Below are 22,010 nucleotides of genomic sequence, written 5' to 3' on the forward strand. Positions count from 1 at the left end.
TCCCAGGAAAAGAATTTGGCGTTAATCTCGTAAATCATAAATCATCTATCTCATCATGAGAATTGCTTTTTGATCCAATAAGCAGTTATTGAAGGCATGATTATGCTTATAGCACACATCTGCAACACTGCGCACGGAACTAATTCACTTGCACTGAAACAATTTTCCACTTGCCGCATTTAGATTCAAGAAAAGGGCATTTCTATTGCAAGCATTCCTCCTACAAAAAAAGTAGCAGGCAGCTCATAAGCTTGCATTTAGGGCCACGAAGTGAAAAACAGAGTATTTTATAATTTTTATTGCCAACTCCGGCACATTGTTTTTTATTCTTTCGAAATGAAAACTATGTAATCTAGGTTTTGCCGGCAAATGCATTTTTTATCGGTTTGCTCTTGCTGTTTTCTTCGTCCGGCCGGGTTTCAGATTACAGGAAAAAGCGTTCCACCCATAAACCATGTTGTGTTGTGCTTGAATTATTGTTGTGTGGTTTTCAGCCATCGCTTTATGTCCCAATCCTTAGCTTTGTGGTGGGATTAAAGGGGTGTTATGGACCTGATGCATTTTTAGCTTTATGGGTCCAATACTTCTAATACATGTTATTTGGGGATATTTTTTATTTATGGGAAAAGTTAAGTGTGAGTGCTCCGATAAATCAAAACTATGTTAATCTGTCCCAAACCAATGACAATCTGTCATATCATTTAAAAAATCACTTTTATTTTTTAAATGAGAAAAACAGGCTGGTATGATAGATTGTTATTGGTTTGGAATAGAAAATTTTCTGTCATCCCTACTCACCTGGTCCATGCACATCGCTCTCTCCAGGATGCTGATGAGTGGGCAGTCTTTGCCACCACAGCCACGCTGATAGAGATTCCAAACCGAGATCTGGGACAGTTTTTTCTCACCTCCATTGTAGTGGACATGGAGGAGTTATAGAGAGATAGAGAGCATTACGACTTCAACTTGTATGCATCTGCAGCCTAGGGTTACTTTTGATTGCAGTGCAATTTTATTTGTATTAATATAAATGCTTACAAGTGCAAATGAAAAAAATGCAAATTGTGGTTTAATATTGTCTTGGGTTTTATTTTATTTGACTTCATGTCTTAATTTACTTCATGTATACTTCAATCAAACAAAATAAAACTAAAATTTGAAATTAAAATAGGTCAGAATTTTCACTCAAATCATTTACACTGTCATAATTTTACATCAGTGCAAATTTATATGCATTGCAACCAAATGCAAGGACGATGTGAACTCCAGAGTCGGTCGTTCTTCATCTATAAACAATGACTAAACTATTTCTATGCGCACGTGTTATAAAATTTTTGAATGTTATTAGACAATTGTATATGATCCTTTCAGCTATCACTTTTTGTTTTCTTTTTCTATTCTAATATGAATTGCCTTTTTTTGTAGAATAATATCAACTACCTTGGCTCTTGTTGAATCCACTTGGAATGCTAGGCCCCATTTGGGAAACCGAAAGTGTCAAAGATTATGTGACTTAATAACATCATGCTTTATTTTATGAACATTGAATTTTCCAAAACGAAATAATAGTTAATGATGTCCAAAGATAAACACAACCTAACATTTGCTTTTCACCCACAGGATAAAGCTCAGAAGAAAGATTGGTTATTGGAGTTGGTTATCATTTTCTACACCGTGATCCTAACTTTTCACATGTAGATTAATTGTGGATTTTCTTGAAATAGAGAACAGTTCATAAAGTAGCATCCCTATTCTTATTCCTTCTTCTTTAGATTCTTTTTTTTTTTTAATATAAAAGGGGTTCCTCTGATACATATCAAAGATTCGTTTAAGTAAGAGTACAGCAAAGAGAAAGTAGAAATGAAAGTGATTCAGTGGAAATTAATCACGATATCCAAACCAGGATGAAATTAGAGAGGGAAATAAGTTTATGGAGCTAGCCAACCTCAAATATAATAATAATTGGTGATTATATATATGTTGTGGAAAAAGAGAAATAGAGTTAGTTAAGCTGAAATCTGTTTTATATCCATAAATACATGGAACACATAATCTGTTCTAGTGGTAGTAGTACTATTCAACCTTTGATGCTAACCCAAGCTTCAGTCCAGCATGTGACTTTGTCTGAACTCAGTACTCTCCTCGTTGCCAGCCTTATCATCCTGAATGTGACAATTAATCTATTTGTAAACCTCGGTCAATTAATTGATAATTCTCGATCTCCATCTTCCTTATCTAAACGCCTAACGGGGCCTAAAGTCAACAACGGTTGGTGTGGTAGTGCGTTATGCCAACGCTCGACTGTGTTTGCTAGCTTTCTTTTCTTTAAGTAGCACGAGCACCAGGTCAATGTTCGATAATTGAAAGTTTGAAACGTCTCAACTCAAGCTAGCTTGGCAAAAGCTTTCTCGTACGTTGAACCTGTATATATCTAACCTCTGAATCTGATGCCCATTAGAATGTTTCCTATCGCGATAGCACTACGGCCACCGTCTGATGTAATATTGAAGATCAGGCGACACATAGCCAATCATGTTTCACTTGCAAATTAAAGTTGTTCCACTGAATTAAATCTGAATGAGATATATAGTTCAAAGTCAATACAAGAAAAAAAAAAAAAAAAAAAAAAGAACACCAACCCAACATTAATTAGTTGGCTTTTAAGGGGAATCAAAAGGCAATAAGCAATTTTAAGCTACCTTATTTACGGGTCAAAACCGTATATATTCTAATCTTTATATATATTCCATGGCCTATAAATTTATATATATATATACTCTTTTGGGTCAAATTATGGCCCATGTTACCCATATTCATACAGCGTAGCTGAAGTTATCAGCGAATGGCCCATGTCCCCAGTCCGAGCCCAGATCACCTGTTAATAGAATACGTCCCAACACCCTCCCAACATGATCCGACATTGCACATCTCATGCATGGTGGGTCTGAGTCTCATTGTGTGTCAGATCATGTTGGGAGGATGCCAGAATATGTTTTGTTGGCAGATGATCTGAATTCGGGTATACCTTCTGATGAGGGCAGATTTGGTCCTCTAGTGAAATTGTGACACGTGGCACCTCGTGACAATTAGGAAAACACCCAGCCAACAAACTTATGAAGTTGGTGACCCACCTGGGCACCAGTCTGGCCGGCCTAGCGCGACCTACGCGCGGCCTGACGCGCCTGCGCAACCTGCGCGCAGCACACGCGACATGCACGGCGCGCGCGCGGCCTGCGCGAACTACGCACTGCCTGCGCAAACTGCGCGCGGCCTGCGCGAGCTACGTGCGGCGTGCGGCCTGCGTGACCTGGCCGACCTGGACCAGCCTAGCGCATGATCTGGCCAAGGCGCCCACCGACTAACACAGGCGCCAGCTTGACGACTTGGTCTAGACACTGACCCACCGACCTGACGACTTGGTCTAGACACTGACCCGCCGACTGACACAGGCGCCGACCTGACGACCTAGTCTAGACATTGACCCGCCGACTGACACAGGCGCCGACCTGACGACCTGGCCTAGACATTGACCCGCCGACTGACGCAGGCACCCCTCTGACAACCCGGCCCAGGCGCCGACCTGGCCGCCTGACACAAGCGTCAGCCTGATGACCTCGAGGAGGTCACCACCGTACCCCGGTTCTGACAGGATGCGACGAGTCTTACCGTTTGGAGGCTTTTCACCCACCTATCCCGCGATGACTCTGGTATATAAAGACCTCACCCCCCAAAGGGGAGGGAGAGGAAAAGGGAAATAACCCCTGCTCTCTAGCTCTCTCATATTATCTTCAAAGCTCTCTACAATAAGAATGCTAACTTAAGCGTTGGAGAGCCCCCATCGGGAAAATACCCCCGGGACCTCTGATTCAGTTCTCGCAGGTCCTTCAGCTCCCGCCACCTACAAAGAGGAGGAAAAGATGGAGTTCTCGCAGGTCTCTCAGCTCCCGCCACCTACAAAGAGGAGGAAAAGATGAAGTTCTTGCAGGTCCATCATCTCTCGCAGCCTACAAAGGAAAGAAGACCACCTCATGTTGAGGGCAGTCAGATTGTGCCGCACCAGGGAGCTCCAGCATTCTCTAAGGCATCGGCCGCCTAGTAGGCATCTCACCACCAGGCAGTTCGCCATCAGGCAGTTCGCCACCAGGCAATTCGCCACCAGGGAGCACCACCAGGCAGTTCGCCATCAGGCAGTTTGCCACCAGGCAGTCCGCCACCAGGCAGCTCGCTACCAGGCAATTCGCCACCAGGTAGTTTGCCACCAGGGAGTTCGCCACCAGGCAGTTCGCCACCATGGAGCACCACCAGGCAGTTCGCCTCCCGGCAGTTTGTCATCAAGTAGCTCTCCACCAGGGGGCTCGCCACCGGGCAGTTCGCCACCAAGCAGTTCTCCCCTAGGGAGTTCGCCACCAAGTAGCTCGTCACTAAGGCACGCCACCACCGGGTCAAATAACAAGGTACTTAGCCAAAAAATTTTACATCACAAAACATTGGTACATGGCCGAAAACGGTTACATCAGCTTCTTTTCGTAGCTCTTCATTGTGAGTGGATGTTTGGATGAACTTCACATTGGGAGGGTGTTGGAACGTGTTTCGTTAGCAGGTAAGTCCAATTTGGGTCCGAGCTTCTTTTCACAGCTCTCCATTGTGAATGGCTGAGCTTCTTGCCTTGCAATCTCTCTCCTTTTTTTTCTCTGTTAATAAATTTTGTCTTACCTTTCAAAAAAAAATTGGCAAAGAAAGCAATAGATATTAGGATATATAGGGTTCATCACTGCTTGCAGGACTAGAATGAAAAGAAAAAAAATGATGTAATTGTTGGGTTTTGAAAGAAATTATAACAAGATACATTTGGCGTTTCAAAATACACAGAAATGCAAGGATAAACTAGGGTGAAACAAGAGTTTCCTTTTATGTGAACTTCTGTGCTTTTGCTTCCAAGGCACAATGACAGAACAAAACTGAAGTGCCTTTTAGATAAGTAGATTACTTTCTAGAAAAACAAGAATAACAGAGTAGTATGGAATTGCTTTTCTCAGAAGCAACCGCTGTTTGTTTTTCTCCTGGAAAAAAAAAAGAAATAAAAGATTTTATGTTGTGCTAAAGTATTTAAATGATGCCTATCTAGTCACCACAGCCGATGAAATTGTTTGGGTCTTTTGCTACATGCATTCCAAAGCACTTTCAAAGGCTTTTCAAACAAACAGAAGGAAACATGGAGTCACTGACTTAGGGTTATTATAATTCACCAGGGCACTTGTGTATAACAAAAAATCCTTGGATTGGATAAACCAATCTTCAACAATTAGAATCAACTTTATGCTAACTGATAACTGATTTCTATTAGGAGCAAAGAGATTCAATTTGGATTAATGTGACCTGGAACCTATCTCCAACAATTAGAATCAACTTTGGAAACGAAGTAAACAGAATATTTAGACCATTTTGAATTCAAACAACTAGAAACAACAAAAAAATATAGGAGGTTTCCTATAATTTGAAACCATGGCGTACTCCCAGCCTTCCCAACCAGCCCCTACTACTGGGCACAAAAGGGCATGCTATTGGGTTGTGGGGGCAATCAGGTTCGGATAGCACCAGAATAATCCTGATTTTTCTTGGTGCTTTTCTCTCTGATCCTCTAGAATCTGCAGTCCAGTTCCAAACCTGTTCACCTCTGCCCTGTATTCTGGAATCCAGTTCTTATCATATATCTACCTTTCTTCTGGGTCATTTTTGCATGTTTTATTAAAGCGTACTTGATCCATCAGATGGGTGATACCATGATATTGAACTTTTAAACCATTTTTAACTTCACATCTGATCTATAACTCATAATTTGGGAAGAGTCTCCTGCTCTTGAGATTTCAGTGAAACATTTCTAGGAACATCTTTTTTATGCAGTGTTGCAGATGTTTGCTGCCTTGTTAAGAAATTCCTCCAGTTGGCTCAACTGACTAGTTTGGACAATTTTCAGTGTTCTAGTGTAAGGTCACTCAATCTCCAATTTGCAAAAACTTGGTTTAGGTTGGTTTTGGACCCACCCGAGGTTCACTAGACATCGACATCTTTGGTGATGGTGAAGATTCAAATTCCCTTGGTTGGAACTGAACGAGCAACTACAAGTCAGAATCCTTACAAAGTGAGAAAACAGAATAACATTGATCCTTATTTCATGGAAATTTATAGTTTACAACAATGTTCAAGCTGCAGCCAGAGTCACAATACTACATCATGACCTTGCCTTAACAAAGGGAAAGGTAGGGAAAAAAGAAGAAAAGATAACTCAGACACACGAGAAACGGAATTAGAAACGATCTGAGAACTAAAGTTTTAGAAACAAACTGTAAACTGACAAAATTTATAGGGGCATCCAACGATTCAGACTCGTGCTACTGTATAACAACTCAACGGTAGCTTCGGTACACAGGGCTGTACATGCAACTTTCTGCATACTTAACCAGGTTAGCTGGACGAGGTAGACGGGTAGCCAAACCTACAATAAGCAAATCATTGTACATAAATAAACCAGTAAACATGTAAATAGATCTTTTAGTTTAAACACAGCAAACACTGTATGAAGTATGAACTGAGCATTATAAAGGGACTCACCTAAGTCATATGCTTTGGCAGCTACATTAGCAGCAATTTCAGCCGATATCTTCCTGATATTAGAGAATGGTGGGTAAATGAGCCCCTTCTCAAAGTTCTCCTCTGCTACCTGACCAGCCAAAGCTTCCGCTGTTGCAAGAGAAAAGAACAAGAAAGATTAGGTGAGTGGTTATTTAAGTTTTCAGATGTATATGCAGAGAAAACAAGTGCCTCTTTTTGATTGGTAAGCATATGATCATTCCTCTTAGCATGGATCATAGGTACCAGAAGTAAATATAAAATCAAATTGAATACTAGAATATCAAATTCAGGGTGTCAAACATGGACATTGGGTCCAATGCGACCCATCTGGCAGAAACAACTTCGGAACCTGTGCCATAGTTTTGCATGTCCACGTTTAATCCCAAAATCAAAAGTTTTATTCTAAGACATGAGCAAAGCAGGTCTCTAAAATAGCTAGTTGTATCTTATTGTGGACCTCCAACTTCTCTTCAATATTATGTCCACTTACAGGATGCCAGAAGCATATCGTCATGCACACGGATTGCACCGGATATTACCAAACCAAGACCAAATCCAGGGAAAATGTAAGCATTGTTTGCCTGCATCAATACAAAGATGGGATGCAAGTCAGAAAGTTCATTTATCAGTTATCACTACTACATAAATCTCTGTCAAATGGATAATGGCCAAAAGAGAAAAGCATATAGATGACCTGGCCAGGCACAAAAACTTTTCCGTTGCATTCAACAGGGTCAAAAGGGCTCCCACTAGCAAAAATTGCACGACCCTGCAAATTTTGAAGGTAGAGAGTGAAAAACCATTTTTTATTTCTCTTCATAGATCATTCAAACATCACCACCATGACATGAATCATATTTTTTATGCCATGTTAAGTTGTTAACAATATCAATTATTCATGTAACATAGAAATGTATCATTTCAGACTAGAAGTCTAAATACACCTGTTGAGTCCCCTATCCTATTTTTCTCAGGCTGCTGGTGTCAGATCGTGATTCTCATACCAACATCAAGGCAACATGGGTTAAATGTATTAAAGCAGTGAGGGATTTCAAGAGCATTTTTGTGTCTTCCTACCTTTGTCCACGAGTAAGCTTCCTCAGCCGTACACTCAGACTGTGAAGTTGGGTTTGAAAGAGCAAAAATAACAGGTCTCTGCATGCATTCATTTGTAACAAATGTCAGCTTCTTCCATTTGAAACAGTGTTCTGCTTATGGAGACGTGCATTAGAGAGACAGGAGGTTAATGATACCTCGTTAAAGGAGGCCATAGCTTCAACCACCTCCTTTGTGAATGCTTGTCCTACCCCGGATGATCCAATCAACATTGTTGGCTTGATTGCCTAAGAGAAGCATTAATAGATTATTAAAATAAGCCACTTATCAATTTTTCCTACAACACAAAACCAACCATTCACATACATAAACAAGGACGCAAGCTTCCAAATATGCAAGTGTGAACATACACACGCGCACACACACACACACACACACAGATCAACCTTGACAGCATCTAGCAGTGTCTTCACGGGTTCATGCTCATGAGTCCAATGCTTCTTGAAGTGTTGAAGTGACTCCTTGCGGGAGGAAACAATCAATCCCTGAAACAGAATTGCCATTAACATATTAGTAAGCCAAAGGAAAATTTGAGGTGCAGAGAACAGTTGGCTTGATAAGCAAGGAAAATAAGTGCTCAGGTTTCTACTACCTTTGAGTCAACGAGCCAAATCTTCTTGCGGGTCTCTTCAAGTGGAGCTTTTGTCTGTAAGGATAGAAAAACAGATATATGTATTACGACTTGCATAAAATCAAAATATTACCTTAAAATGAGAGGAGAAGGCCAACATGCCTGTGGAAAGTATATTACCTGTTTTGACATCTCAAGAGCTATAAGTTCTGCTATACCAGTTCCAGCCTACAATTATCAGAGAAGAGAAGTTAGATACCCATAGAGACATGGACCTGGATGTTTATGAAGACACCATTAGATCAAGAAACTCAATCTACTGTGTGGTGTATAATTAGTCAGTAATGTGACAATAAAGCAAACACATATTTCTATAAAAGGATTACAAATTAAGTATAAAGAAGGATGAATAATTTAATAAACACCAATGTACATTCATGCATTTATGTATGTATGGATACATGTAGAAAAGATCCCAACTTGTTGGCAAAAAGAAAGAGCATTCTTCACAGAATATTATCCATTTTACAAACAAGGCAGGTAAGCAGCAGACTCTGGTGGAACTGTTCTCAGACTTTCCTATTGCTGACCTGTTAAGAAACTGGAAAGGGATAGCAATCTCTACTCTGTGTAAGAGGACTCTTAGTCCCTTGTGGTCCCCTCCTCCCTCCGGATTTATAAAAGTGAATTTTGATGGCAGTAGCATAAGGAATCCAGGGCCCTCTGGGATTGGGGGAGTTTTCAGGAATGAGGAAGGGATTGTTATTGCTCTGTTCTCTGGCCCTATTGCAGAAGGAGACTCTATTAGGGCTGAGATCCTTGCAGCTTTGGAAGGGGTTCAAAGAAAAAGGGAACTAAATATCAGTCGGATGATTTTGGAAGGTGATTCAAAGGTGGTGATTAGCTGGTTGAAGAAAGAGGACAGTGGCTTGTGGAGTTACAATAATGAAAAGAAAAAACTCTTATGGCTATGTAGAGGCATTGAGATACAGTACAGCTGGGTGAAAAGGACTGTTAATCCTTTTGCAGATGGGTTGGCCAAGCAAGGGGTGAATAGGGAGGCTATTTTTTGGGCTAATTTTTAAACTTCTTTCATTGTAATTTTCTGATGGGGAGATAATACTCTTTATCTCCCCCCTTTTTGTACGTAAAGCTTCATAATTCTTAATAAAGTTTCTGTTATTGATCAAAAAAAAAAAAACCCAACATCAAGAAAAGTGCTTCAAGATATACTAGCATATAAAAAATTCATCTATATTCATATCAGTTACAATTTCTCCATTCATTATTATATCTTTTAGTTTCCAATATGCAAATAGAGGGACAAGAGAGAAAAGAAGGGATAAGACTCACCTCTCCAGCACCAAGAAACAAGAATGTCTGCTCAGCTAAGGTTCCACCAACTAATTTCAGTGCTGCGACAACCCCTGCAAGGACCACAGATGCTGTCCCCTGCAATGAGAGAACAGAATCCACACATTAGGGACTTGTTTCCCAAAGAAACAATATCCTCCCAGAATGACAAAGGCTTTCTTTTTCAGGTTACCTGAATATCATCATTGAAGACGAGATGGGTTGTGCCATATTTTGCAAGCAGCTCAAAGGCATTGTGGTTTGCAAAATCTTCGAACTGCAGTTGTGGTTAAGAAATTCAGAGGGTATAAGAGTCATGAAGAAGTTGTGAATCAAGATTAGGTGAAATCACTTAATTTTTCAACCCAATAAGAAGCACCAATGGCGGCACCTGTATAAGGACTTTCTCTCCATAATTCTGCTTAACAGCACACATGAATTCATGTAGAAGTTCAGAATATTCCTAGAACCACAAAGTACAAAACCATCTTTTCTTTTAGATGTTGATAACTGCTGCGATAAATTAAGTATTATACAGGATTTTCAGTAGTGGAACCTGGCCAGTTGCCCTCCTTTGTCTAAGCCCAATGTAGAACTCATCCTTTAACAATTGCTCATTATTTGTCCCAACATCAATGGTTACAGGCAAGCACTGCAGATGATAAGATGTAGAGAAAAATCTAATTACATTTCTGTAATTTATAGATAAAAGAAATACCATCATGATCAGTTCTTAGAATTTCATAGGAGCTTGTTACTGATGATCCTGACATCTTAGTTTCAATGGGCTAATAATTTGCCAAAGCCATTGTGAACCCCATTAAAAAGCCATGTCAACTCAGTCAAGGCAGGACTAGTCATAAGGCCATTATCCAATATTGGTCCCAGCTATTTGGGGTCGTGGGAGGGGTGGACTGGATACAGATATAACCTTTGAAATTTTTCTTTTTTTGGCACAAAGTGGCTGCTCTCAGACTCAAACCCGCATTTTTCACACTTGTCAGGCAAAGAGATTATACCATTATACCAAGAAATGGCCCCTAAGGCAGAACTAGTAATATGACATATAAAACACACACACAAAGTTTCATTCATTAATCAAATTTCTTCATTCTGAGAAGTCGATCTATTTCCAATAATGATCCATGCTTGAGAAGACAATCAATTGAAAAGAACAAGAGTTGATGAAGGATATGCTTACAACAGAAGGACGAATACCCCCAAGCGCCGTATATAGAGCAAGTTTTCCTACAGGAATACCCATCCCCTGAGAACATACAAGACATTTTTCAATTCCCATATACCAATTAAAATATAAAGAATGAGACACCAAACTAATCCTATAAGTAAATGTTGAAACTGATTTATATATGTTTATAGACATCATTGGAAGATGAACCACTCCAATCATTATACCTGGCAGCCAAGGTCTCCAAGCCCCAAGATCCGTTCACCATCAGTAACTACAATAACTTGGATACTCTTCTTGGGCCAGTTCTTCAGTACTTCAAGAATCTTTCCCCTGTGAAATCCAAATATTTATGAGTTCTACTTGGGTAACATTGCAAAATACATTAGATATCCAAGCACACACTATGGCAAGAAGCTGAAAAGAGAATGGGTTAAACAGCCATACTTCTCCTTCAAGCTGATGTAAAGACCCTGAGGACGCCTTAAGATGCTACCATATTTTTGGCAAGCTTCCCCCACGGTTGGAGTATATACAACTGGGAGCAATTCCTCAACATTATCAATGAGAAGCTTGTAGAACAGTCTCTCATTCCTCTCCTGTAAATCAAGACAAAGTAACCAAATGTAACTACAACCAGAATATTGCTATAACCCACAAATAGAATTGACCTGAGTCAACTACCTGAAGATCCATCATTGCCATGTATCTCTGCAATGGAACTTGATATTTACGGAGATTGTGCATCACTTTCTTCTCCTGATAAGACAGAATTGTAGAAAGGAAGGGTCAGCACCCAAGGATTGATTCTGCTAAAACATTAGGAAAAGGGTCTCAACTAGGAGGAATCATTATCAAGTATTTACCTGAAGAGCTTGACTGACAATTGCTGGGGGCAGAAGACCTCGCAAGTAGTGGGCATCTCTCTCTTTCTCGGTGAAGGCAAGTCCTTTATTATGGTGTGGATCCCTCAACAGAGTATACCCACTACACAAGAGAAAAAAAAAAAGTTCAGATAATTAACATGCATTAACATAATAAATAAACATTTTATTATGAAACTATAGCTTTGACATGCAATGAATTAGAAGTTCGAAGTTGGAAGTGTGAACATTTTGTTCCCTTTAGTGGCTTCTGTTACACAAAAGAAGTAGATGATCTTTTAACAGATTAAAATGCTACATAGGTTTGTTTTGAATAACCTGCCCATCCAGCAGCCTTGTAAAGCAAGGAAATGGCTTTAGAATTCATACTCTTTCTGTCAGATGTTCTTCAAATGCTGTGCAAGTCTGGAAGAAAATTCATAGGACCTCCAATTATGGGCTTCGCCTGTAACTCACATACTGATGTTACTTAAACTAAATCAAGAACCACTCACTCATTTCTCCCATCTTCTCATCAAGGACTCTAAGGTTATACTGCAGCAATTTTTTATAGTAATAAATAACCCATCGATAACCAAAAAATTAAAAAAAAAAAGGAAGGGAAGCAAACAGAAAATTAACATTCTCGGACTGCTGAAACAATTTAGAAAGGTGAAACTCCAGAAAGGGTTAGAAAGGAAGAAAAGAACCAGCGCTCTTCTAGATGAAAATAGAAAAATATTTGATTTGACGAAATCCATAACCTTTTCCGAATTCCATGGAAGCTTTGACGGTGTCATCATAATAAGCCCAAATCTTGTGAGACCAGAGAAAGAAAACCAAAAGTTCTAAGGTTATACACTTCTCTTAAATTGCGCCACTTTGTTTATTCAGCCTTGAGTTCAACAGCATATTAAATTAAGAAGAAAAACCAAACTCCTGAATAAGATTTCCATGAATCATTTAGATTCATATATAATTCAACGAGATAAACGAACAAGAAAAGAGAAAGAATGTGGACAGAAACAAAGGGCGAAAAAATTCATTAAAAAAAAAAAAAAAACAGAGTTTCCTTCGGAAACACTTAATTAAAGATATACAGAACAAAAAGAAAATTTAACAAACAGGCAGTAGGAAAAGAACATCAAGTAAAACAGAAGGCATCATATTCAAAAGGATATATTAAACAAAATAAAAAATGAAAACCAAAACAAAACAGCCATCAAAAAGCGAGAGAAAAATAGCAACAAAAGTAACTAAAAGAGGAAGAAAAACATTGTTTAATAGCATGCACTAATAACAGCAAAAATAGAGATCCCTCACTAGAACCATGGACTCACAAACTCAAAATGAGGACAGAATTAAGGGAAAAATAAAATAAATACAAGAGGAGAAGCTCGATCATCATTGATCAGCTCACCTAGCAACTGAGAAAGTCCAGGGAGTAACGAGAATATCTTCCGTGGCGCGATCCTCACCGTACACGTCCTCAACGCCACCGCCAACAGTGGATTTGGGATCCATGTCCAGCACAGAAGCACCGTCTCTCATCTCTTTCAGGGTGCTCTCCATTGAAGACTTGACCCTTCTCTCTCCTCCTCGACCGTTGGGGCTTAGAGTAACCACAACAACTGGAGCTGAAGCTTTTCTCTGCGAATGAGAGAAGCTAGAGATTCCAGAAAAACCGGTGGAGTTGTTGTTCTGCTTTCGACCATGAAACCAAGAACACCGAAGAGCTCCTTTTATACCCAACGAAAAGCTTTAATCACTCTGTTTTCCCTAAGTCTAAAAATGTATAAAAATCTCGCCTTTCGATGTTAAAAAAGCAAAACAACGACGACCCACGGAAATAAACAAATCATTCAACGAATAGTGAAGAACATTTTTTTTTTCTTTATCTGATTTTTTGGGTTATAAACTTATAATTAAGAAAAGTTGAGATTTTTCAACGCGCGCTCAATAACCAATATTACCAGAATAGTGCCCCACTTCAATGAAATCATGGCGACAGAAGTGTGGGTGGAGACTGGAGAGTGGAGAGAGGGTCCTTTCGTTTTGTCTCTGTCCGGCGACTGAAATGTGTATATATATATGAAGAGATGAGAAGGAACACGGAGTCGAGGTAAAGCTGTTAAAAACTTGAAATGTTTGATCCAATTTGTTGCCAAACAAGAAGTGGAACGGATAAGCTTTACATGGATTCTGTTCCAACTTTTTACTATCTCTTGTTGGCTGTTTCTCCTAAATTTGAGGTTTGACTGCTGGAGGGCTTGACCCCTGCTTTACAGTATTGCTAATAATAACCCAAACCCGAGCTGACCTCCTTCCTGGTTCGCACTTTCACACAGTTCACATTCATTCAAAGATCAATGGGAGGTGTACCTGAATGTCTTGGTCCAAAATTCTATATACCCCACACTTGCATTTTGTTGAATATGGATATGCTCTTTTATGACTGCGGAAGACCCAAATGCTTTGAGCACTTTTCTAATTTTCTTGAGTGAATCATGATAATAGAAGAAAAGGCCATAAATTCTGACGTTTAGATGAGAGAGATGTTTGGTGTACAAAGTTGGAGCTTGGAGTTGGAGGCAGTCGATCAATATTTCTTTTTGTTAATATAGAACAACTGTAAAACCTGCCTTCCAAATCTCTAGTTAGTTGCTTCGGAAAGAAAATGCAGTTTTATAATTAGACGAGGGAGTCCGAGAAAGAAGTTGAATATAATTTGATATTGTAGTACAACCTTTTGAATTTTGATTAAAAAAATAAAAAATGATGAAACCCATCTACTCAAATTTCAAATTTCTCTCTCAGACCAGGTAGGTTGACATTTTTGCTTATTTAATGATGTTCATCCCATTACACCAGAAAAGAAAATAAAAATAATGTCGTTCTAGATCCAAGTATCCAACCCCGTTCTTTGATGGAAATGAAGACTTCGATATAAAAAACAAAAGGTAAATTCAACTTCAATACTCAAAAGGACTTTTGAGGGTTGATTTGAATTGTTAGAGTTGGTGATGAAAGAAAGAATTCGACTTTGATACTAGAAACATTAAAACCTACCTCTTTTTATATATAGATATACTTCGGCTACATGAATTATTCGTGTTCTCACTTTTCAAGTTTTTAGGGTTTGTTTTATTCACAGGAATAGGGGTTTGGAATCAAAATGAGAATCCATTCCACCTTGTTTAAATTCCTATTTTGATTTGCATTTGAACTAAACATACAGATAGAATAGATAATTCCAACTACAAAACAAACAAACCCTCAAAAATATTTTACATAAAAAAAATTCATTTACATTACATACTAGTGGCTTGAATTTACATATGTAATTTCTGATTTCCTCTCTTACACTATTATGCTAATTACTTTGAGCTTATGAAAAGAAATGAAGTGCCTAAAAGAAAAGGGAACGCCACGACGCGTCTTCGATCGTTGGATGTCAAAAAGTCATAAAAAACGTTTTCTCAGTTCTACCGCACAAGAGTTTTGTCAAATCGCTGGGTCCACATGGGTCCCGCCATCCACAGCCATTTCTATTACACGTCACTATTCTCCGTGACTGTCTGTGACTGATGTCACTTCATTGTTACCGTATGCCTGACACGTTTCCAGTCGGTTGAAAGTTAGTCGTAACTCGTAAATTGGTTCGAGAACCGCCGGATTGGAATTATTTCTTTCTTGAAGATTTTAAGAATTTGACAAATGTGGAAGGGTAGTGCCGCTAATACGTATAGCACCCCTTTCCAGTTTCCACCTGGAGATGAAGGTAAGGTTAAAGTTGTACTCCTCCAGGCTTCCAACTCTATGTGCTTACCTAGAAAAAGTTTATGATAGATGAATTTGAAACCCTAAAAAGGTTCAAAATCGGAATTCAGATAATCTTAGTTGGTGTTTCATTGCATTTTTTAGATGTTTAAATTTGAAAATATTATTTTTTAGATGTCACCTTTGTTTGGTATTGCATCTGAAATAAGATTTAAAAAGTTTTTTTCAGATCTGAAATTTTAAGATTCTAATCCATCTTTTAACGTGTTCAGATGTGGCCTAAAATCAAAACTTCACCTTCTCTCTCTCCCCTCCTTTCTTGTCTTCCTGCCACCGCCACGTCGGACAAGTGTTTCTCAAGTTTCACTTGCCCGAATAAGTTTGGTTCCAACATTCTTGGCCCCAATAGATTACTCTGAGTAAAGGGAGAGGCAAGAGGATATTAGCATTACCAATGGTCAATGGTCAGGTAACTTATTCACCCTTTAGGAGTGTATCGATTAGCCATGTAATTGATATTCTTCCAAAAATTTGCTTATTGTAGCATCCATTATAGCAGAATACGAATTCGAGGATTATGATCAATTACCCGATTGACCAACTAACCCCTTCTATGATAATAACAAATGAGTGGGGCCTTGATAGGAAATGCCTCCTGTCCTCTAACAATCTAACATGACTATGATGGTCTCTCTTCAATGACCATTTTATCATTTGAAGGTTTGTATACAATTTTTACAATGAAACCCCTTCCCTCATTCCCCACTTCCCTTTATTTGGGTATGGGCTTGGCTCTCATGAAATATACAAGTTTTGTTTCTATGACTATGAGATTTTCTATCCCTACCAAATGATTCACTACATTTACAGATTTGCAATTTCTCTATTGATTTGTCCAATCCCAATTTTTTCTTCGAACTTACTTAAAATGACATTGACTATTGATTTTCACAAGGCCCTTCGTGAGAAATGTATTCCTCTATCTCTCAGATGCTTCATTACATAGCAAAATAACAATGTAAAATTACTACATCATAAACATAGGACTGAATAACCTATACTCAATATGCATACATCCCACGTGGGCCCATGTGTATACAATATTGTTGTATTCACCATCTAAATTAGCTCATACTCATATGTTGTCATTCTGACGGAAATGTTCCCTAATGTGATGTGGGGTTGGTGTGGGAATGCCCTACGAGGAGCGGATCCTCCATCATTATGCCACCAAACTTTTTGGATAAGGTTGTATTTGGATTAAAAAATACACCAACATGAGGACAGATCAATGGTAGTTTAAGGTATGTATAGGTAGATATTTGGCATGACATAACATAACAATGGACACCTATGGAATTATAGATCACATGGCACCGGCTCCCAATCTCCAATCAAATTGGGATTGTTCCTCACATAGGGCGCCTCACGTACATTCCAATGTATATTAGGAATATTTTTTATAAATAATAATATATAAATATAGGAGATGTTTTCAATGCACGGTGAGATATATTTGTGAGATCCGTGTGAGGTGCTATGCGTGTGGTCTGGTGTCCTCACAATCCTAAAGACGGAAAGAGAAAAAATGGAACTGGATTTACTCTTCCCACATGGGCGCCTCACAGCCACCATGCATCGAGAATGAATAATAATTATATATAGGGAAATATTCCCATGGTAAAATGTGCATGTAAAGTCGGTATGAAACGCCCTGAGTGAGAAACAGATCTGGTCTCAGAGAAAAGGGGGCAGAAGGAGAGAATTGATTGGTTAGAAGGTGTGCCATAAATTAAAAGGTGTTGGGTTGTAAGGTGACAAATATGACTAAAACAACAAAATTGTCCCATCCGATCAGTCAGTGTCAGAAATGTCCAACGCACACCAGTCAAAGGGGCGCCTCAGAACGTCCCACAATACATCTCTGCCGTGTATTAAAGTCATCTCTTGATGATAGTATCAAAATTGATGATATCACCATCGAGAGATGTTAAGATGTGAATTCAAAACGACAACCTTGATATTGTCCTCCTTTGCTTTTTTTTTTTTGTTCTAATCACTGAAAACTACCCTAAAACCACACCAAATCACTAATTTGCTACTGCAATTACCGCAATGCAAAATGGTATTCTTCTTTTATTTTCATCTTTTTCATTACTCTTCATATTTTTATTTTTATTTTTTGTTTTCATTGGATATTCTAGTATTCAGATTTTCTTACATTTTCTTTTTACCCTAACTTAAATCAGCTACAAATTTATAGTTTATTTCTCCTTATAAAAGAATTTATTGATTTTGTGAATATATTATCTCAAACCCTTATTTTTATATTAATTTTAGGTCTGTGATAGATTCCCTTGTCTATATTTAAACATTTTCATAAAACATACTTGTTCTGGACTGAATAAAGTGCAGAAAAAAAATTAATTGCAAAGAAATCCAAGATAATGGTTCGTGAAGGTTTTATAGCAGAAAAACGTACTGTTCAGTTTGGAAAGAGTATAAATACAAATATACATATAAAATAATACAAAATATAAGATTTTGTATTCTATATATTTCTATTTGCACTCCTTCTAAAGTGAGCCTACGTAATATCCGTATATAGCATTGTTTTGTTTATTACGTATAATCTCATTCTAAAATGCAGGCATGGCTTCCGCCAGTCCTCACCCATTTATTCAATTTTCTTTAACCTGTTTTATTTACCTGGCTTAACTTCAACGTCGATGATTTTGCTTCCATATCAGATGAACCAATTCATTAATGAAGATTTCAATCGGGAAAAAAATGTTATTTAGAAGTAGACATGTTCATGGGCCGGGTTAGGCCAGGCTTTTATTCTTCATAAACATGATTTTGTTAGGCCCAAGCTCGAGCCTAGCCTGACCAATGGGTCTACAACATGGGCCCGAACCTGGCCCTAATAAAAAGTTCGAAGCCCGACCTAACAAAAGAAAGAACTCACCGCCGGTGACTGTGTTCATCGGTGCTGAATTCGTGGTGAGATGCAATTTTGACAGTGAAAAGTGGAGTCAGTTTGCATATGAGAGAGAGAGAGAGAGAGGATTCACCGCTGCCGCCGGTGCTGAGTTCGTGGTGAGATGCGATTTTGACAGTGAAAAGTGGAGTCAGTTCGCATCAGAGAGAGAGAGAGAGGAGAGAGAGAGAGGACTCACCACCACCGCTGGTGCCTGTGTTTGCCACCTCGACGGTGTCTAAGATTTGAAAGAGAAGAAGTGAGAAGAGGAACAAGAGAGAGAAAGAAAAAGAGAGAGAGAGAGAGAGGACTCACCACCGCCGCTGATGCCTGTGTTTTCCACCTCGACGGTGTCTGAGATTTGAAAGAGAAGAAGTGAGAAGAGGAACAAGAGAGAGAAAGAGAGAGAGAGAGAGAGAGAGAGAAGACTCACAACCGATCTATCGGAGTTGTTGCGTTAGTTCTACGGCTGCTTGAGAGTGTGAGGAAGATGTGAAGAGAAGAGAGATTTGGCATTGGGTAGTTCGACTAATTAGAAAAGTGGAAAGAGATGAATGAAAAAGATTACTTAGGATATTAGGGTTTTTAGGTTTAGTCTATAGATTGGGTCAGGCCGGGCTCGGGTTGGACTATTTTGACAAATCACAAGCCTGGCTCGAATTTATTGCGGGTCTGGTTTTTTTACCTTAGGCTCATTTGCATGTTCAAGCTCGTCCGAGAACCGGGCTGGGCCGGCCCGTCAGACCACCCGGCCTATGAGCTGGTCTATTTAGAAGTAGAGGACTCCACATGATTGACCCGACGTTGAACCAACTGGGTCCATATATTCGCGTATGGCCCACCATTAAATCATATGAAGTTCCGCCCATGATCATTGATCAACCACACTAGGGCCGCCATCCATGAAAATCAACTCCGGTTCACACCCATGAGGCCATGACCACCGCGGTGTATTGTCGGTGCGACCCATGAACCGCTCTTTTGTGAATTGTCAGCTCTCGCCCCAACCTCCCCCTAAAAAATTAAAGACAAGTGTCAGAAAGGCAACTCAATTGGCCCACGTGTCAAATTTATACTATATTAATTAATTGCCCATAATGCCATCTCTATCTGGGATAATCTGAGATATTGACAGCACTCGGCCCATAATCCATGAAGCAGATGAAAGGCATGCATTTATGTACCCAAGAAAAAGAAGCAGATCAGCAAATGGATGGAAAGGCCGAAGAAGAGTCCCTCAATAATTTGAAGTCTTGAATCATGATAACAAACGGGCTTTTAGTAGGTGTGGAGACTGGATCGAGTGGCATCCCCATGCCCCCCTATGACCAATTTGGCCTTCAATCTTATTCTTACCAACCTCCTCTTCGGACATTTTAATGAGTGTAGATGGACCGGTTTTGGGTTCGATTCCATCCAAATCAAAATCCATTTGGACGAATTATATGGACCAATAAGATATATTGAATTTGGACGAATTGGACTGGCCAATATGATATATTGGATTGGATCTGATCTGTTCATAATAAATTTATATTAGATTGAATCAATATCTGGTCTGTTAATAAAAAATAATAACATAGATATTAATGGACCAGGTTTGAATTGAAACCCAACCAATTTAAATTAATAGGAATTTGAACAGATTGGACAGTCTTTGGATCAGTCCAAAATATTCATTCCAATCCAGTCCAATTGACAACCCTACATACCACGATACGAGGTTGGGACTTGGGAGAACTTGGGTTGGTTGCGTAGGGCTAGGCTTATACGAGTATGCCTTAGCCTAAACCTAAGCCAGTAAGCCCAGCCAAAAATCTAAGCTTTGGTTGGTTTATAACCGTGGATTTATACAAATACATTAATCCAGCATGAGCTCTAATGAGGATGGATTTGGTCCTCCAGGACGGATTTGGCCCCCCAATGACATTGTGACATATGGTATCTCAAAATAGTTAGATGACACCTAGACACCACCTAAGTGATGATTTGGAGTCCCAGATTGCAGCTCGTCTTTACCCCGACCTAGCGACCTGCCTTTATGCCGACCTAGCGACCTCGACCACAACTTAGGTCGGCTTGTAGCACCTCGTCCAAGGTTAGCCTTTAGCACTTCGTCATTGGTCGAAGTGACCTCGACACGAGGAGCGACCTCCCTCGAGGGCTTGCCGACCTAGCTAGGGACCAGGTGGTGACCTGCGAGATGTGCTTGCCGACAAATTCGGCATGCATATCCCAACGCTCCCAGGTTTCTCGAAAGTTGGCCCACGTATCGAATGTTCCAGAGGATGGTCAACGTGCATGGCGGTTACATCCAAAGATCTCGGACCGGTTAGGCACGACCTCTCAGAAATCTTAGATGTGGTAAGTTTGGCCCAAACAAAACAATGCCTATATAAAGGCACTAACCCCAATGACACAAGGGAGAGACGAGTAAGCACATTCTAGCTCTCATACTTTATGATTTTTTAGCTTACGATCTACTACGAGAGTACTAACTTAATCATCGGAGTGAAGTCGCCAGGTTAACCACTCGGGTCCTCTAACATTGATTCCTTGCAAGTTTCTCTTAAGAGCTACCTAGCTCAGCAATCAACCCAACTTGACACCCAATCTACCCCCAACTCGGCCTAGTCAGCTCGACACCCAATCCTCATCCAGAAAAAATCCTCCACTTCTGTCTCTGAGTCGTCGGCCACCTAGAAGTAGCCGAACAATAGGGTACTGCCAAAAAACCCTTCATCAAGCTCCAAATTGGCAAATTGGATTAAATGGATTCAGATCAATTATTCATTTAATTAAGGTTATTTGCATCAATTTAGTATTGGAATATTCTAGAATATCAATTAATAGGTAAAACAGGTAAAATTTTAAATACAAGAAATTTCTAGGCCCACATACATAACAAATATTTTATCAAAAAAAATTATATTACAACTAGGGATATCTATATCTAAATTAAAGCAGAAAGGGTGTTTGGTTTGGGCGATGTGGCATCTTGTTTGTAAAATAAATGGTATCTCCAAGTGATTTTTGTTGTATCGTGTGAACTGTGAGTAAATGACGAATGAGGGCCCGGGTTGATATTTACATGCTGCTTAATTTTTTTTTTTTATTTTTTTGTCTCTTTTGTTTTACCGTTTCAATAATGTATGATGGCATCGGGTCGTTCTTTGTCTTCTTCTGGTTAGATCTAGAAACCAAATAAGGAAGCAAGATAAACCTTATGATGAATGTTAATTTGAAGGAAGCGGATTGTTACCAAGAGGGAAGTCATGTTTATGGAGAGTTGAATGTTGAGCGTTCAGGAGAGCTTTGACAACATGGGCGAGATGGGTTGGTTCCAATATAGATCCCAATAAAACCATGGTTTTCTTCAGGGGCTACTCTGATTCCCATTTCAAGTAGATTTCAATTCAGTGAACTTTGGACTGAGAACCGCATACCCACATCTTTCCTCTGCTTCATAAGCTTTAATCTATCTCCATTAAAGTTGATACAGACAGCTGTATCGTTTGTGCTGTTATG

General features: G+C 39.4%; 1 protein-coding gene across 3 annotated transcripts; it reads right to left on the reverse strand.

The window, feature by feature from the left end:
* Positions 1-6,140: 6,140 nt before the first annotated feature.
* Positions 6,141-13,888, reverse strand: LOC148842522 (NADP-dependent malic enzyme). Of its 3 annotated transcripts, XM_088960064.1 has the most exons (20): positions 12,238-12,785; positions 12,062-12,148; positions 11,726-11,846; positions 11,544-11,618; positions 11,307-11,458; positions 11,087-11,192; positions 10,872-10,937; positions 10,227-10,322; positions 10,062-10,133; positions 9,864-9,947; positions 9,671-9,769; positions 8,498-8,545; positions 8,339-8,392; positions 8,133-8,231; positions 7,884-7,973; positions 7,708-7,785; positions 7,325-7,399; positions 7,121-7,211; positions 6,610-6,738; positions 6,141-6,493 (listed from the first exon to the last, which is right to left on the reverse strand). In XM_088960064.1, the coding sequence occupies exons 2-20, from the start codon at positions 12,067-12,069 to the stop codon at positions 6,405-6,407; spliced, it is 1,632 nt and encodes a 543-aa protein (XP_088816190.1). In that variant the 5' UTR covers positions 12,070-12,148; positions 12,238-12,785; the 3' UTR covers positions 6,141-6,404. The 3 variants fall into 3 exon arrangements, with proteins under 3 accessions (XP_088816190.1, XP_088816187.1, XP_088816189.1); XM_088960061.1 differs by lacking the exons at positions 12,062-12,148; positions 12,238-12,785 and adding an exon at positions 13,143-13,888; XM_088960063.1 differs by having other exon boundaries at positions 12,062-13,121.
* Between the last annotated feature and the right edge of the window lie 8,122 nt (positions 13,889-22,010).

The sequence above is a fragment of the Nelumbo lutea genome, chromosome 8 (assembly GCF_056320005.1).
Source record: "Nelumbo lutea isolate HS-2025 chromosome 8, American lotus-T2T, whole genome shotgun sequence".
NCBI lineage: Eukaryota > Viridiplantae > Streptophyta > Magnoliopsida > Proteales > Nelumbonaceae > Nelumbo > Nelumbo lutea.